The following is a 17,893-nucleotide window of genomic DNA, read 5'->3' as shown; positions in this document are numbered from 1 at the left end:
TAATGAAGTTTTTTTGTTTTTTTTAAAGAGTACCATTTAAACAAAAAGATTTGAAGAAGGAAAAATCACTTTTAAAATGATATCTGATTAGTGTGTCTTTGGAGCCCCAACCCTTTTTGTTCTTTAAATGTTTTTCAGATCAAGTTAACCTCCATGTTCAGTAGCCCTGTTTTTGTGTAGAAATATTCTCTCTACTCCTCCCTCCTAGCACTCCAAGTCATTGTGGAAATGTTCTTTCAGGTTACAGAAAAGCATTTGTAACAACGAATGACAGTAGATAAAGCCTTCATTAAGTTCATCTTATTTCTGTGGAAACATAAAGAATCCCATGGAAAGCATTCTTTGTCCTTCCCACTCCATGTCAAGTTCTTGTTCTCACGTGAAAATGGGAGGAGGAGCATGCAAATAAGGGTTTCAGACATGGTACCATTCAAGAACCTAACTTAGCCATTCTGACTAAAGATGCTGTGTAATCTAGACTGTACCCACTGTTATTTTACTGAGTGCTATGTATGGCTTCTGCTTCTAGAGTGCATAGAAAATGTTATTAAATATATTCATCAGCTGTAGAAGGTGATTTCATGTATTAAATCTAGTCTAGAATTTCAAATATATTCAACTCGTTAAACTGGGGACTGATCTTTTAGCAATGTTTCACTTAAATGATTATTTTTAAACCTAGGAGAGAGTCTTTGTCCTAAAGACCAATATTGGGAGAGGCTCAGGAATAAAGGTCAGAAATGCTGAAATCACATATCCTCTACTTATTAGCCAAACCATTTATTTCTAGGAAAGCATGAAGGATCCCATGGAAAGCACTATTTGTCCTTTCCACACCATAAGCCCACTTCTTGTACTTATGGTGTGGAAATAGCAGTCCTTGCTTTCCTACTTCATAGGATTTTAGTGGAAACCACAGGACACAGTGTACACATATGCGCACTTTTAAATTCTAAAACTCTGTAAATGGGTAGCTATCAATTCCTTGGTCCTTGCTAAGGTAATTATTTCTTCTTGCTTGCCAAAAAAAAAAAATCGTTTTTCTTCTTTCCTTCTTTGCCACTCTTATTTTTTAACAAAAATGTCAGTCCCAGTGTTTAGAATCTGATCTTTAAAGTCCGCTGTCAGAGGCAGTCTCAACTGTAGTAGAAGTGGATGGGTGAATAGACAGACAGACAGACAAGAAGACAGACAGATGCTGAAATCTATTGCTTCATTATATAATAATAATAATGAGTATGAAATCTTAGAGCTAAAAAACAAAACAAAAAAAAACCAGCAACCCTGAAGATGGCTAGGTGCAATTAATTCTAGACAATTATGTTAATCTGAGAAATCCTTGATTCAAGGACAACCCAATGTGTAAACAGATGGGAGCAGTAGGGCTCTAGGTGAAATGGGCATGGAGTACTGTGGAAGTTACAGGTGCCCCATGAAACCTTTGTGGCACTTAAGAACACAGTGGAACACTGCTCTTGGAGCTCTCAGGGGTGAGGGAGGTAGAGGCCAGTTCCACATTGCTATCAATAAGGCAGAACCAATGTTGTTCAAAATGTCCCAAAGTAGGGAAGTATATAATGTGCTTTAGAAAGCTCTCCATTGAAATGTTCAAATATTAAAAGTGTTATCTTTTAAAGAATGTAGTTTTCATTTTCCTAATAAAAGCCCCTTGAAGTGCATGACTTTTGATGATGTCAGATAAAAATGTCTGGCATTACTATAATGTAGAATAAAAATAGGAATTTAAAGTGGGAGGGGGAGTCTTACAAAATAGGCTATACCATTATAATGTTAAAATAGAAGGATTGAGGACAAAAATGGAGCTAATTCATAATTCAGAAGTGGAATAATTTGAAGTTGAGAGAAAAGCTGAATTTTTTCATGAAATGACAATGAGTGAAGAAAACATACTTGACAATATGAAAGAAATAGCAGTCTCTGTGTTACTGAATCTAGATTGTAAATATTTTAACATATAGCCACTTTCTCTGGCTTGTTTTATGTGCTGTTTAATTCAAAGAGAACAGATAGCGATCTTTAGTAGACTTGTTAATTTTCAAAACTTCAGATTTGGTTCACTGACTTGAATATTGTGACTCAGAATTGCAGATAATAAAAATCATTAAAGAAAATATTTAAATACTAGAATGAGAAATAAACAATCTATACCTGAAAATATAAGTCACATATGTAATTTTTAAGTTTTGTATTGCAAGTTTCAAACATAGGCAAGACATTTTGGGTGGACATATTGATTTTGTTTTTTATGTTACCTTAAATACTTCTTTAGTGAATTGAAACTCTAACTATGGCAATAAAGACTTTTAAAAGTGACTAAAACTTACTACTAATCTTATAACTTAAAACCACCTGTAAAATCCATTTGTAGCATTAAAAAAGATATTAAAATTTATAAATTATTAAAAATTAATATCACAGTGTGGAAGAGGGCCTTCATATTTATATTTATTTTATGTTAATTTTGATATAGGCATATTTGATACATATAAATGTTCTCTGGTATTCTGAAGTACCTATAGCTTGAAATATAACAAATTGAAAAATTGGACTTTATTTTGAGCACTCACCATTTTTACATAATCTTAAATTTATCATGAGATGATAATATATTATTAATAATTGCATAATTAATAAATAATCCATAAATCATTTTTATTTAAAATTTATAACTGCCTCATTTTTATTTTTGAAAAATTGTTACAACATTGGAAATGATAATGCCAAATGAGGTGTTTTGGTATAAAACACAATAAGCTAACTCTCTTTTCTTTTGCCAAAAGTTTCAGACCCAAAGTTTACGTCTGTCAGATGTACACAGAAAATCACATCTTTGGCGAGGAATAGTCAGTATCACGTTGATTGAGGGGCGAGACCTCAAGGCCATGGATTCAAATGGGTTGAGTGACCCCTACGTGAAGTTCCGGCTTGGGCATCAGAAGTATAAGAGCAAGGTGACATGTCTCTTTATGTTCCTGGTGGTTTAATTCAAAGCAGTGGTTAGTGAATAGCTATGCTTTGGAAGATGAAAACTTTACAAAAATGCTTTACAGAACTTTGAACATCATGTCAGCAAACAAGATCAGTAATTATATTGCATCTCTTCCTTTTATGTGCTGTGTGACCTTGGGTAAGCTTCTTAACTTCATTATGTCTGAATTTCTTCATTTATACCACAGGAATAAATGTAGGAAGCACCTTTTAAAAAGAGAAGGCTGCAACAAACTTAAGTCAATGCCTGGCACATAAAGTGTTCAAAGCGTATTGACTGCTCTCATTACTGCAACTAGGACTAGTATCAGTGCTACACAGACATCATTTTACATGCCATAAAAACCTGTGCAGAGTACTTCGAGTCATTTTATTCAAACTGACTTTCACCCATGCAGATTGAAAGTTATTTTAAAATTTATTTAGAAAACAAAGAGTCAAAATTCCCTCTGTGACTACTAGCAGTGAGAAATGGGCAAGCCCCTTTGCCTCTTTATGCCCTAATTCCCCCATCTGTAAACATGAGAATTAAAATAGTGCCTACTTAATCAAATTATTGAGAAGAATGAACAAATATGTTATACATGTAAAGGGCTTGGAACACTGCCTTACCCATAATAAATAGTAAGTGGAAGTAGCAGAAGGAAGAGGAAGAATAATGTCAGTAGTAATAAAAGTATATTGTGTAATACCAATTATATTAGTAATAATAAAATGTTAAATAATCATATTTTTTATATTAATGAGAGTAGTAATAACAAATTAGCAAAGGTCATAGTTATGTTTGGGGCAGATGTCTTATCTGTTGTTGTATTCAATTTCAACCCCTTTAATGGCCGGCTTCATAGACATCAGCTTCGTGGACAGCTTGGGACAAATGATCACATCCATCTCGTATTAGAAATCGCATCCTACCTCCATGGGAATATCTTGGCCTTGACATCACTATTTTCAGGAAGTTTTGATACACAGCCTAACTAGGTTCCTTCTGGCCCGGGGAAGTCTTGTCAGTCATTAGAGATATCATGGAGTTCACTTGTATGCTGTAGTGAAAACTGCCAGCATGCTGGTCAGTTACCTTCCTGAGGGCATCATTTCTGACCTGAAGGAGACCAGATGGGAAGGACAATCATTTAAAAGAAAACTGAAAATGTAGGCACTTTGTGGCCAAATAAGTAAGATAGACCACTCCCCAAAATATCATAGGCATTCATCCGAGCCCAGTTATGAGTCACTTGAATTATCATAGCAGCCACCCAGTGCCATCTTTTCTCCTGCCATGGGTTTAATCACATGTTTTAAAGAAATGACTGATTCCAAAAATAGGTACCGATGGCCACATCTCTCTTGTCCTTTATCAATTATCATCATTTTCATGTTCTGGTGGGCTTAAAACATTACTTATTTTTATAGTTCTGCTCTTTAAGTATGAAATATGAAACGAGGCTATGGACACGTGTCACTCTTTGCTCTTTCTTCCCACAATCTATTGCTGGTTAATTTCAGATGATGAACTTTAAAACTCATGATTCATTTGCATTACCTTTGCACATAACATACTTCATTGCTTTCAAAGCCTTCACATCAGAAGATCTGTCTCCCATACATTAAAAAGAAAAAAGGCCACCACATGCCCTTCTGCTAAAATGAAAGAATAGGGAAACAAATATGAATGTTGTTTAACCCAATGGGGAATGGAATTTTAAAGCAAATCAGTATGGGTCACACTTGACTCATTGATTCCACCCATTGTCTTATTTGAATACTTGAAGTTACAAAATTGCACTTCAGATATCTTTCGTGTATGTGCAACATGGAGATTATATATAGTACACACATAATCATATTAACTCACAAACATTTCTGGCATATTGTTTGGGGGAAAGAGATCTGAAGCTCTAATCAAAGACTTGACCTAGAGTCTGGATACTAAAAGATAATGACCTAGGATGGGTCTCAGTTTTTCCATATATAAAATGGAGATGATACATCAATGCTCCAATTCGAAGATATGTTTACCTGGCCACCCCAAAGCTACTTGTTTTCCCTCCCGTTCCCATAGAACTTTATTATTTTTTATGCATTCAGATCAAGAATTCACATGTATAGGAGAGTAAGAAAATAAAAGAAATTCTGGGAATTGTCATCTTTCTTTATTATAAGACTAGAGGCCCCATGCATGAAAATTCATGCACTTGGGAGGTCCCTCAGCCCAGCCTACATGCTCTCACAATCTGGGACCCCTTGGGTAGGGTCCTTTAGCCAGGGTCTATCAGGGCTTTCCCTCCCCCAGCTGCAGGCAGCTGACCCCACCCCCGCCACTGCCATTGCTTGCCATCTGTGCAGTGCTGCTCCCCCCTCCCCCTGCCACAGGTGACCTCTCTCTGCAGGCGACAGGTATGGGTGCGATGGCTTGCCTGGCCTGGGCGTGGGCCTCCCTCTGCAGGGCGATCACTGGCCGGCCACATGCCTGCCACAGAGTCGCTTATGGTGGCCTGGGCCTCCCCTCTTTCTTTGCTGGGGGGCAAGGCCAGTCCTGCCAGAGACCCTCTGCTTACTTGATCACCCCTAACTGCTTGCTTGGGGGCGGGGCCAGCCCAGTGAGGGGCAGTATGCCTACCAGATTGCCCCTAACCACTCTGCCTGCCTACCTGATCACCTCTAACTGCTTGCTTGGGGCCGGAGCCAGCCCAGCAAGGGACCATGTTGGTTCTGGTCTCTGGTCATTCTGGTCATTACACTTATGGTGGCTGGCCTTTTATTATATAGGATAACAGACAATCAGTTATATTTTTGTGCATTAGCTGGTAATGTAAAATAAATGCTAGTGTCAGACCTAGCTATTTCACTTATAGACTATGTTTTTGAATTTTCTACGTAAAACATATCTCTCAGCTATTATTCATGAAGATGAGAGGGTTACTTTGGTTTTCAGGACACATCCTTCAGGGTCCTGTCAGACAATGTGCAATAAAGATGCTAGTGATCTTTAATGACTCGTTTTCAGTATTTCTGGAAGCTTTTGTTCAAATCTCACACTTACATGCTTTTCTAGACAGTACCTAAAGTTTGATTTAATGTCTCAAGTTACAATGTATTAAAGAATGATATGGGTGAAACAATAAGGACTTTTTTGGTTTTTCAGATTATGCCCAAAACTTTGAATCCTCAATGGAGAGAACAATTTGATTTTCATCTCTATGAAGAAAGAGGGGGGATCATCGATATTACTGCATGGGACAAAGATGCTGGGAAAAGGGATGATTTTATTGGCAGGTTTGTGCAATTTGATATTTTTGGTTCACACTAAGGGGGGAGAATTTTGTTAAAATGATATTTGCCTTAATTCTGGTTATTGTAAATGATCCTGACTGTTTTGAAAGAAGGGATCTTATGGTAAGGCTGTGCTTGGGTGAACTGAAAACTAGCTTTGAAAACTGACCAGTAGGTGGCAGTTTTGACCACTTGATGGACAGGCGATCCAAATTTGATATCCAGAAATTTTCTCCAGATGTCAGAAACATTGTGCTTAAAAATTACAGGAGTTGAGAAAGAGGAATCTCACTTGATATAAGATACTTAAAGAAACAAAAGGCATATTCATAGTCTGTAAAGTGATCTGAGATCATATTACTTTTCATAAAGCATATTGTCACTATAAAATGCATTGTTTCCTAAAAGTCCTTTACAAGGCAAAGAGTCTTTATAATCTCCTATGAGTTCATAAGTTGGTAGAGTTCCCAAGTTTTAGTGAAGGAAGCATTAAGTGGGGCAGATCCATGTTAATCTGATAACATAGTGAAGAAAGGACTATTCTGAGGCTTCCATGACATTTCTGCACAAAGATAGAGTCGCTTTGAATGCCTACTTAGTTACATGAATTGTTTTCTCATCTTCAAAGCATATTTTTATATATCTTGATAGTTTTATATGTATCTTTATAGCAAAACATTGAAACCTGCCAATACTGAAAAACAAGATGCTATACAAAAGAATCTGTTAGTTCAGTAAATTCTTTCCTCATTGTAGTTCACACGATTCCAAGCCTGTAAACATACAGCCTGAAGAACTGCATGCATACTAATAAACATAATTTTATGCTAGAAAAGCAGAAACAGTATCCAACCCAACATATCTCTATATCTGTGTGTGTGTGTGTGTGTGTGTGTGTGTGTGTGTGTGTGTGTGTGTGTGATTCTGATCTATAAGGTTTCCTTCACAGGATTTTAAAGTGAGGGGTTAAAGATTAGCTTCCGTTAACCTTTCATATTTAGCTTATAAGATGAAATTAGAAAAACACCACTGTAACCGAATAGTGTGTTACATTTCAATCCTTTTAAAAGGGCAGGCCTTTGTTGCATATATTTTTGCTCTAGTGAAATACTATTCTTAGATTTTTCTTAAAGTTTATCTAGTTCTCTAGATAACCACCAGTTTTAGTATCCCTGTGCAATTGTTAATATTGAATACATTTTATTATAATTAAATGTCTATATTTGTCTCCCTCAACATAATGTGAGCTTTTTCAATTAGATACTACCTAGCCTTTCCTTGAATAATTAATTCACTTTCATAATTTGTAACAACCTTAGCTATATTTAGTGACTAAAAGATAATTAGAGTGCAGTGGGTGTGACTCAGTTGTTGAGCATTGACCTTTGAACCAGGAGGTTAAGGTTTGATTCCCAGTCAGGGCACATGCCCAGGTTGTGAGCCAATCCCCAGAATGATTATCTTTCATCACTGATGTTTCTCTCTCCCTCTCCCTTCTTCTCTGAAATCAATGAAAAATATATATTTAAAAAATAAAGATAATTACAATAGAATGACTGTCACATGCAATTTGCTATCTTAATCTTATTACTTTTATTCCACATAACATTAGTTTAACTCCCCTTCCCGATAGTTCATAATGTTCTTCATGGTCTGGCTCTGTGACCCCTCTACCCTGGACTTCTTGCTCTCTTTGAGTTGTGCTAGCCTCTTTGCTATTTCTCAAGCACACTGAGCACTCTTTCACCTCAGGACTCTTCCCTGTGTCTGTAAGACGCTTCAGGTGTCCACTTGCCATTAGGTCTGTGCACAAATGTCATGTCAGAGAGGCATCCATACCAAATCTATTTAAAATTGAAACCCCTTTTCCTAGATATTTCCTCTCCCCTATCCTTCTTTGTTTTCTCAATTGAAGAAGCACCACTTGACATACTGTGCATCTTATTTATTTATGTTATCTTTTATTTCCCATCACGAGAATGTATGCTCTATGTGGGTTTTGTTCCATGAGGATTTTGAGTGTTTTGTACAATGTGGCATCTTTGATGCCTAGAAAAGTATTTGGCACCTAATAGGTGCTCAATAAACAATTGTCGAACTTTAATGTAAATATCTGAAGCTTGATTTAATACTCAAAATTCTGGTTCTTCCTTCTCTAAATAAGTAGACAATATGATATTTGATATTAATGAAAAGGAAGTTAGAACAGCATGCCTTAGTGGAAGGTACAAAGTTTCAGTATAATTGAGGAAAAATATTTGAAATCATAATTTGTAACAACCTTAGCTATATTTAGTGACCAAAAGATAATTAGAGTGCAGTGGGTGTGGCTCAGTTGTTGAACATTGATCTATGAACTAGGAGGTTACGGTTTGATTTGATGAGTTAAAATGTGAAAGTGCCTGAGTAATCTTTATATTTAAAAATTATTGAATTGTTTTTTGAAAAGAAAAGACAGTGGGCTATACCTTTATCAAGATATATATATATATATATATATATATATATATATATATATATATATATCATAACTTTTGTATCATTATGATATCTAGGCAGTTAATGCCCTCTGGTTATTAAAAGGGCACACTTAGCTGAAAACCGGTTTGGCTCAGTGGATAGAGCATCGGCCTGCGGACTGAAAGGTCCCAGGTTTGATTCTGGTCAAGGACATGTACCTTGGTTGAGGGCACATCCCCAGTAGGGGGTATGCAGGAGGCAGCTGATCGATGTTTCTCTCATCGATGTTTCTAACTCTCTATCACTCTTCCTTCCTCTCTGTAAAAAAATCAATAATATATATATATTTTTTTTTTTTAAAAAGGGCACACTTACATCCATTAGCTCAATAATAGGCAATAATAAGGGTGGTTCATACAATAATTTTCCAGATACACAAGGCGAGGCAGCTAGAGGTTTAAAGGTTGCCTAGTTTTTTGAAACTGGATATTCTGAGACTCAAGTCCAGGACTCCTGACTCTAACGCCCATGCTCCTTTTGCCTTGATTTTACATTCAGAATGTTCCAAAAACACTTAAGTGCTCAATAAAATGCCAAGTAGTCAGTAAGCCAGCTTGGGTTATGTATGCCATACTGCAAGTTTAAACAGCAAATTCTGCCTGTCATTGAACTACAGATGTCAAGTGAAGGTGAAATAATGCTAATCTGCAGGTAATTATTTAACTTTCTGATCACCTGCATTTTGGCAGGCAAGATGGATTGCCACCTTTCCGATAATCAGCTAATAAATCCTCATGATTGTTGCACTTTTATGCAGAGCAATAATCTGAACAAATTGGCTGCTGACAGCTGTGGTAAATTGCCAAGAATGAGTGCTGTCAGAAACAAGTTGTTTTTATGAACATGCAGAATAAGAAATCCTGTGCCAAGCAATTGTATCCAGTTGGAGCTATGTGCAGTCCAATATAGCAAGATCTACAGCATTATTTATTAGTGTGCAAAATATTTGTTTATCTGTAAACTGGTATTGATTTTGGGTACATATATTTTAGGTTAGTGAATTCCTACTGACTTTATTTGTTGCATTGTTATCAGGGCTGAGGCTGCCCAGGACATCAAAGATATAAGTTTGAGAAGAGAGCTCTATGTCAACAAAATTTTTATTAATGGTATAGGATAAGGAACACTTCTTCCAAATGGGCAACTTGTGGGTGAAAAACAAATGCTTCAAAATTCTACAATCATAAAACTAAATCTGTACCTGCATACTCAATGCTGAAAGAGAGAAATGTGGGGTATGCAGGTGCACTCACTGTGCAGTGCGGCAAAAGGGGAAAACAGCATTTGATGTTGGATATTAACCAAATTATTGTTTTCCAAAAGTTGAAGACCAGTGTACTTAAACCTTAAACATTCTCTATATTCTGATTTGCAATGTCTCTTATTTGTGATAGCAGTACTACGAGAATTCTTTTACTCCCCACGTAAAAAGGGGCAGGAACAGTTCTGATCCATTATTAATTTGAAAGCACATAGAAAGATCATCAGAAAGCTCCATATGGAAGAGAGTTCTTTTAGAAAATCATGATATTTCACCATTTTCCTTACTAGGGATTGAATAAAATATTTCATTAGGGAGATAGACAATATTTAAGTATGGAATGGAGTGTGTCATTGATGTTCCACTTTGTTTTTCAAAAACTCAACCTAAACCCAATATATGAAGATTTTAATCTGTTTGCTTTTGTGGGTTACCATTTTTCCTTCAAGATTTCCTGAGAAAGTTTATGCTCACTGCAGTATTTCTTAAACAAAGAGCAAAGTTTCCAAAGTGTATATTAACTAGTTTATCTTTGAGTCACTGAATGGGAAATCTCACAAGCTTACAGGAGAATGCTTTGATAAAGCAATGCGCCTAAAAGATGATTGAACAGTGACAGCCTCTGACAGGAGGAAGGTAACAACAGCATTAGCCTTTTATAGTGTCAGAGATGGCATAAAAACTGCATAATTGTGAAACTTGCAAACACTTTTAACAGTTACATATTGAATATTTTATACTACAAAATTCCAAGAAATTAGGTATTGTATTGATTTCTAAGATTTTATAACATATCATGTATTATTATTTTTACTAATATAAAATACAGGTATCCCAAAACATGTATTTATACATTAACATCTGATAGCTTAATTTTGAAAATGAAATGTATTTTAATAAACACCGCCTTTATAATTATTCAAACTACGTGTATACATCCTGGGGGACACCCCATATACTAAGAAATCTCAAAAAAAAAAAAAAAGCTTCATAGTTTTATTGTTAAATTTGGTCAAAATTATAAAAAATATGTTCTTAAAAATAACCCCCACCAAAGAAACTCTATAAAGGCTTGTGTTTTTTATTCTGAAGACTTTGTTTTTAAATGTCTTGCTAATCATGATGGCTTCATAATATCATTATCTAATACTTCTAGGAACAACATACCCATAGCAGTTGATTGTCAAGAAGAGTAGATGAACATTTCTATTGCTAATATTCTTCTGATAATTTTGACTTGTCTTGGCTGAATTCCTGTTAGACCCCATTGCAGCACCTTTGGCATGTGAAGGTGGCTGACAGGGAGCTCTGCTGGAAGCGTCAGCCCTGCATATTCTTTTTTTTTTTTTTTAATATATTTTATTGAGGTTTTTACAGAGAGAAAGAGAGAGGGATAGAGAGTTAGAAACATCAATGAGAGAGAAACATTGATCATCTGCCTCCAGCACATCTCCTACTGGGGGTGTGCCCGCAACCAAGGTACATGCCCTTGACCGGAATCGAACCTGAGACCTTTTAGTCCGCAGGCTGATGCTCTATCCACTGAGCCAAACCAGTTTTGGCAACCCTGCAATTCTTGTTTATCATTCTGTTCACTTTTGCTTGTTCAGTCAGCACTCTCTTCTCTCCACAGTTTACTTACTGGGATCCTTTAAAACAAGTGGTGTTCATTTTTTGAAGATTAGTTCAATTACATTTAGGTTACATAATCTCTAAGTTCACTCACCAGGGCATACTATGTGAACTGCAATTTAGTGAAAGCAAGTTAGCAAAAAAAGGGCCACTGTCAACCCCTCCAGGTTATGCAGCTCCTACTTTCCCCTCAAAATACTTGCAGGCTATATGTGACATATCAGATGTGTGGGCTACCTGTGTTAATGCATGTGTAAAATATTTATAAAATTTGATTCCTCTCCTATTTTTAAATTATTTAAAAATCCAAATAGTCTAACATTTACGTCCTCTGTTAAATGAGGGGAGAGGTTGCCAGTGGGGATGAATTTCTTGTGATATCCTAAGAGAGATAATTTTTCTGAGACTCATACAGGAGGATGCGATATAATATAAAGCTTTAGTTCTGTGGATCAAACTGCTGAGTTTCATTTCCATCAGCCCTACCAGGAAGAAGTCCCATTTTGCCTTTAGCAGGGCTAAAAACAGAGCCAGTGCCCACAATTTCCAGTCCATTTTTGCACAGTCCAATACAGCATCAGGCCAGCTTAATTTGTGTTTGCCCACTGTAGTCCATCAGTCCATTACATGTGGGGTATGCAAGTTCCCATGGCTATGGAGGAAACATGGGCAAATGCAAGGAAGCCAAGAGCAAGCCAAGAGCACAAGAGTCATGAGCCACAAGAGCAACAAGGGAGCAATAAGAAAGAATTTCTTTGTTTAGGAGATTATGCAATCCCAACTTTCCATGTGCTTGCAGTGGCCATGCCCATTCTGGCCAATGATCTTTGTTCCCAGGTGTGACTGACGGAAAAGTAGCTTCCCTATGTCACTCCAACTTTACTGGGCATGTGTCCATCTTCTTTCTGTTGGATCCCTTCTCCCAGTGCTTTACTGCTGGGCATAGGCCAGTTGTTCCCTGGGGAGTGCAAAGTTGCAGCTTCCTGAGGAAGCAGCCCAAAGGATATGTGTATAATGTTTGTCTTCCCCCTGTGCTCCTTTCCTATCCTATATAATAAAACCCTAATATGCAAATTGACCAAATGGCAAAATGACTGGTCGCTATGATGTGCACTGGCCACTAGGGGGCAGATGCTCAACGCAGGAGCTTCCTCCTGGTGGTCAGTGCGCTCCCATAGGGGGAGTGCCGCTCAGCCAAAAGCTGGGCTCACAGCTGGTGAGCACAGCTGCATGGCGGCAGCCGCCTCTGCAGCAACACTAAGGATGTCTGACTGACAGCTTAGGCCTGCTCCTGAGCCTAGGCTGGCAGTCAGACATCCCCCGAGGGCTCCCAGACTGCAAGAGGGCACAGGCCAAGCTGAGAGATCCCCACCCAATCCCTGAGTGCACCAATTTTGTACACCAGGCCTCTAGTTATTAATAACTAGCTAATTACAATGGTATCACCTGCACCCCAGTGGTCTCACACATGTAATTAGCATCCTGGTTGCACAAGACTGTTGTATCTGATAGGAATATCATCAGCCACGAGCTCAGGCATGGCAGATAAAATGACAGGGGAGGAAAAAGGTGATAGAAATACTGAAATTTCTCTCCTTGGACTCATAGGGGAATATGTCACCAAATAAATATTCATGTGGCTAAAAAAAATGCATAAAGTTTTTTGTGTTTTTTTTTTTTTTTTAAAGTCCAAAGAACTTTAAACTTTCCTATGGGAGAAAGGAAATGTAGTTTGATTTCTTGCCATCACTTAATCTCTCTGAGTCTCAATTTCCCCATTTATGATTACAGATTACAGTAGCTCTGGGATCTTCAGTTTCGACTTTGTTTCAGTTCTTCTATTGATTGATTAATTAATAAGTTGGGTTCAGTATAGATAGTAAGTTTTGTAATTTTTCAATATCAAACTAATAAGGCATACATGATAAAATTACAACACACTCTGGTAGTTCTGAAAATTAGGATGTGAGAAAATAGAAGGCTTACAAAAAAACTGATTCCCTAAAACTAACAGAGACCTGACACCTCAAGTACTTAATAAGTAGTGAGTGAATGAGTGAGTGAAATAAGTGTTGGAAAGAAATCTTTCTAGGAAGACAATATAGGAGTGGTAAAGTGAGTGCATTAAATGCCTGTTCTACCCTGCCACTCTGCCCTGGGTAAATTTTAGCCTCTGCAATTTCACCTTCTTGTGTATAAGTACTTTAATACTTACAGAGCACCAACTATGTTCCAGGTGCTGTGCTAGATGCCTACCCTCAAGGTGTCTTGGGATATTGACAGGAGAAGACAACTGCAGGTTATTGAAATGAGAATTAGTAAACGTTAATGAAGCCAAGATAGCTAGAACGGTTGTCTTGTTCAAACACGAAGAAACCATTGAGCTCTAGCATGGATGGTGAAAGAATTGCAAGCTGTCTGGAATGGTTTAAGGAGCAAGTCAGCAAGTGCCACACAAGCTGGTGGCAGGCTGTGGAGGGCACTGTTAGCTTGCTCAGGATATTTCACAAGAGGAAGGAAGCCAGGGGAGGGACCGGAGCAGGTTTGCATGTTAGACATCTGTAGCTAAGGGGACTGAATGGCACCAATGGTTTTTGCCTAGCCCATGTTCCCTGTAAACAGGGTTTGAGGCAGTGATTAAGTTCTGATACTTATTGGGGAGGTAGAGTCCAGCCACAGAGTGAGAGGAGAAAATGTGAGGCAGGGAAGAGTAGGAAGCAATGTAGGGTGATATGTTACTGGGCTGGCCATTGTTTCCTGGGTTTCAGAGACACAGCTGATGACACACCTACTTGGCCACCTGTGGACAGGCAAGGTAGAGAATTTCACTTAGAATCACATCAGAGGATTTCTCCTGAGCACATTTTTTAGATGAATAGGAGATATGCATAACCTCAAATAGCAAAAAATACCTTGAAGTCATTAATACTCTTTTGTCCAATGTATTTGTAGAAATAGATATTTTCTGTATCAGAAGGATTAAAGTCAAAATTCTGAAACATTAAATATGGGACAGGACCTGAGACTATTTCTATGAGCATACTCAATATAGAAAATGTAGTTGTAGCAGAAAAGCATAATCCTCCTTAGAAATTATAATGCTAATTTAAATATTATTGGTTTCAGAGCTTTAATAATTCAATTTGTAGATTTTTCTTACTTTATTATCTTATAAGAGCAATAACTTACAGCTTGTTTTCCTAGCTTATATATATTTAAAGCATAAAAATTACATAGTTCCACACTTTAGAACTGAGATAATTGGTCTGTCTAAAATGAATCCAGGTATTAGCCAATTAAAGAACCACTGCAAGCAGCACACACTTCCTCTTAAGGGTGCATGATTACTTAATGACAGACTGGTCAAGAAAAAAGAAAAGAAAAAGAAAAAAAAGCCTAGATCTTGGATTCTAGAGTCCCAAGTTCAGGTCTTGGCTCTGCTAATAACTGACTATGACTTCTCTGGTGCTCAGTTTTTTCCTTGGTAAATTCAGGAGATTTCAAGGACCACAAATCCTTATATCTATTTGAACAAAGTATAGAATTAAGTGAAGTAGGCCAGTTATAAATAATGACAGTTTGGGGAACGGTAACTAAGTCAGAGGACATTTACTCTGTCTTAACAATTATTTAACTTCAGAAGTTTAATGCTACAAGGAAAACCCAACAAATCCCTGGACCAGATTTGGTCTGAAAGTTGCCCGTTTGTGATGGCTGGGCCAGATTACCTTTAGAACATCTTCCCTAACTCTAAAGACTTAAAGGCAAAAACTCCAGCAGAAACGAGGAGTAGCCCAGCATCTATATGACTCATGTGAAATGGGAATAGGCATAGAAGGAAACCCTGCAGAAAGCTTCAGTGTGTTTTGTGTTTTAAGAGGGATACAGTGTCTCACCAAAGAAGAAGGCAAGGACTGGGAACTGCGTGATCAAAGTGAGTGAGAGACCCTTCTTGATACCAACTTTATCCAACCAAAAATACTATCTGAATTGTAATCTCTGTTCAGTTCTTTAATATCATATTCCTTACCTTGTCCAAAGGTTTATTCACATTCAACAAATTACAGGCTAGGCACTGTACTGGATACTGGAAAGATTTATAGAAAATGATATTGATGTTTTTCTTTTAGTAGAGAATGCATTTGACTGGCTGTTTTTTCCATTGCATTTCTTTTATGCTCAATTTTTTTTTGGGGGGTGACATTAACCAGAACTTAACTGCAATTAAAATGAGAATATCAGAGTCCTGACTGGGTAGCTCAGTTGGTAGAGCATCGTCCTGATACACCAGGGTTGTGAGTTTGATCCCTGGTCAGGGCACGTACAAGAACCAACCAGTAAATGCATAAATAAGTGGAACTACAAATTGATATTTCTCTGTGTGTGTGTGTGTGTGTGTGTGTGTGTGTGTGTCTTTCTCCTTCTCTCCCAAGTCAATAATAATTTTAAATTAGAATATTAGATAGCATTTGATATGTCCTTTCATCCTTTAGAATTTAAGAGAGAGCACGAGAGTATATTGAAAAGGATGTTGTATTTACAGAAACAATGAGGTTATTTGATATATATTCTAACTTTAAGAAGATAGTTTTCAGACTTGCCACGGACACTAATTTTCTGCTTTTTCCATAGTTAGCATTTGGCGCACACACATTTTTCTGTCACTGACCAGGCTGTTTCTTTTCTTCTTTTTCTTTCTTTTTTTCCATTTCTTGCATCCATATTCCTCTTCCTCCCAATTGTTTCTAGTCCTGATTATCTCTGCTGTCACTTTTGATAGGCAAAAAGAAAGGGTAAATGTCAAACTTTGGATTCAATTCCTAAAATCAGTCATGCTTAAAAAGATGTTTGAGCACAACTATAAGCTTTGAGGCCCTATTCATAATAGTTTAAATTAAAAGCAAAACAATGAACAATAAATAAATAAAGTGAAGAAAATGACCAAAAATTCAATTTGTCCCTGATAGCTGACCATCCTGTTTATATATTACCACATTGATTCTTGTCACTGGCTATTTCCTGTTTTAAATGCCTTTTATTCATATCTGCCCCCTTTCTCTCCGTTTACTGGCCTTGTAGTTACCACAGTATCTTTCTCTTTCAAATCAATTTTCCTTTTTATGAAAAGAGCTTGCAAAGTGTTCATCTCTGAGAGTGGCTTGTGGTCCATGGGCTGCCACATTGTGAAACCCCCCAGGACAGTTCTGCTACATAATTCTTGATGTCTTCAGAGGATTTGTTTGCTTTTTATTTAGATCTATAAATGCTCTATGAATAAATTGGCATGGTTTTAAAAATGTAAAACTTATGGCATCATGAGAGTGCATATTCTAATCATTGCTTTATATATTACATTTAAAAATGAGGGGAAAAACACCCATTGGTTTAAAGGTGATACAAAAATTCAGACTCACAGTAGCCTTTCTGTAAGCAAAGCCCCACTGACCTAGGCCATCCAGGATTTGGAAGTCCCTGGCCATGGGCAGTAAGTGAATCAGATAAGCCCATTTTTGTATCTACCAGGAAATCAGCAATTAGACACTAAGATAATCAGGGGCTGAATTTTGTGAAGAAAGTCAGCTGACATGAGGGATGTATTCTTCCAATGATCCAAATACTGTTTCTATTGATTTACTTTTCACATTGCTGTGAGCAGCCTGAACTTCCACTGTTTGATGGGGGTAAGGGGGGAGGAGGGGTTGAAAGGCACTTGCTAATTCAAAACATTTGTCTCCAGGTGCCAGGTCGACCTGTCGGTCCTCAGCAGGGAACAGACACACAAGTTGGAATTGCAGCTGGAAGAAGGTGAGGGGCACCTGGTGCTGCTGGTCACCCTGACAGCCTCGGCCACAGTCAGCATCTCTGACCTCCCCATCAGCTCCCTGGAGGACCAGAAAGAACGGGATGAAATATTAAAAAGATATGTACGTATGTAACCCTCCCCCCTCGAACCATGTGTGACTAGTGAGGTTATAAATAATTTACCTGGAGTGACAGAAGTACAGCTGAAAAGCTGTCTGACAGATCAATCAGCAGGTGCAGAAAACCGGGCAAATGCAAATGCCATGCTTATCTTTGCATTCCCCACTGATGTCTAGAGCCTCTTCCAGAGCAAGGTCTAGATTCTGAGAGTCTCCTCAGTGGTTTTATCAGACAGTACGATTACCATGCAGGGAACCTCCCGTCAAGGAAAGTTAA

General features: G+C 37.6%; 1 protein-coding gene across 21 annotated transcripts in view; it reads left to right on the top strand.

Moving 5' to 3' along the window:
- The window catches only part of MCTP1 (multiple C2 and transmembrane domain containing 1), a 422,741-nt gene that overhangs the window by 218,674 nt on the left and 186,174 nt on the right, over positions 1-17,893 (top strand). For all 21 annotated transcript variants that reach the window (XM_045571756.1, XM_045571752.1, XM_045571743.1 and 18 more), the window contains 3 exons: positions 2,802-2,972; positions 6,155-6,285; positions 17,433-17,619. In XM_045571756.1, the coding sequence (XP_045427712.1) occupies positions 2,802-2,972; positions 6,155-6,285; positions 17,433-17,619 (489 nt within the window). The remainder of the gene's footprint in view (positions 1-2,801; positions 2,973-6,154; positions 6,286-17,432; positions 17,620-17,893) is intronic.

This window comes from Pipistrellus kuhlii, unplaced genomic scaffold, assembly GCF_014108245.1.
Source record: "Pipistrellus kuhlii isolate mPipKuh1 unplaced genomic scaffold, mPipKuh1.p scaffold_m20_p_4, whole genome shotgun sequence".
NCBI lineage: Eukaryota > Metazoa > Chordata > Mammalia > Chiroptera > Vespertilionidae > Pipistrellus > Pipistrellus kuhlii.
This window is presented reverse-complemented; position numbering and strand designations above follow the sequence as displayed.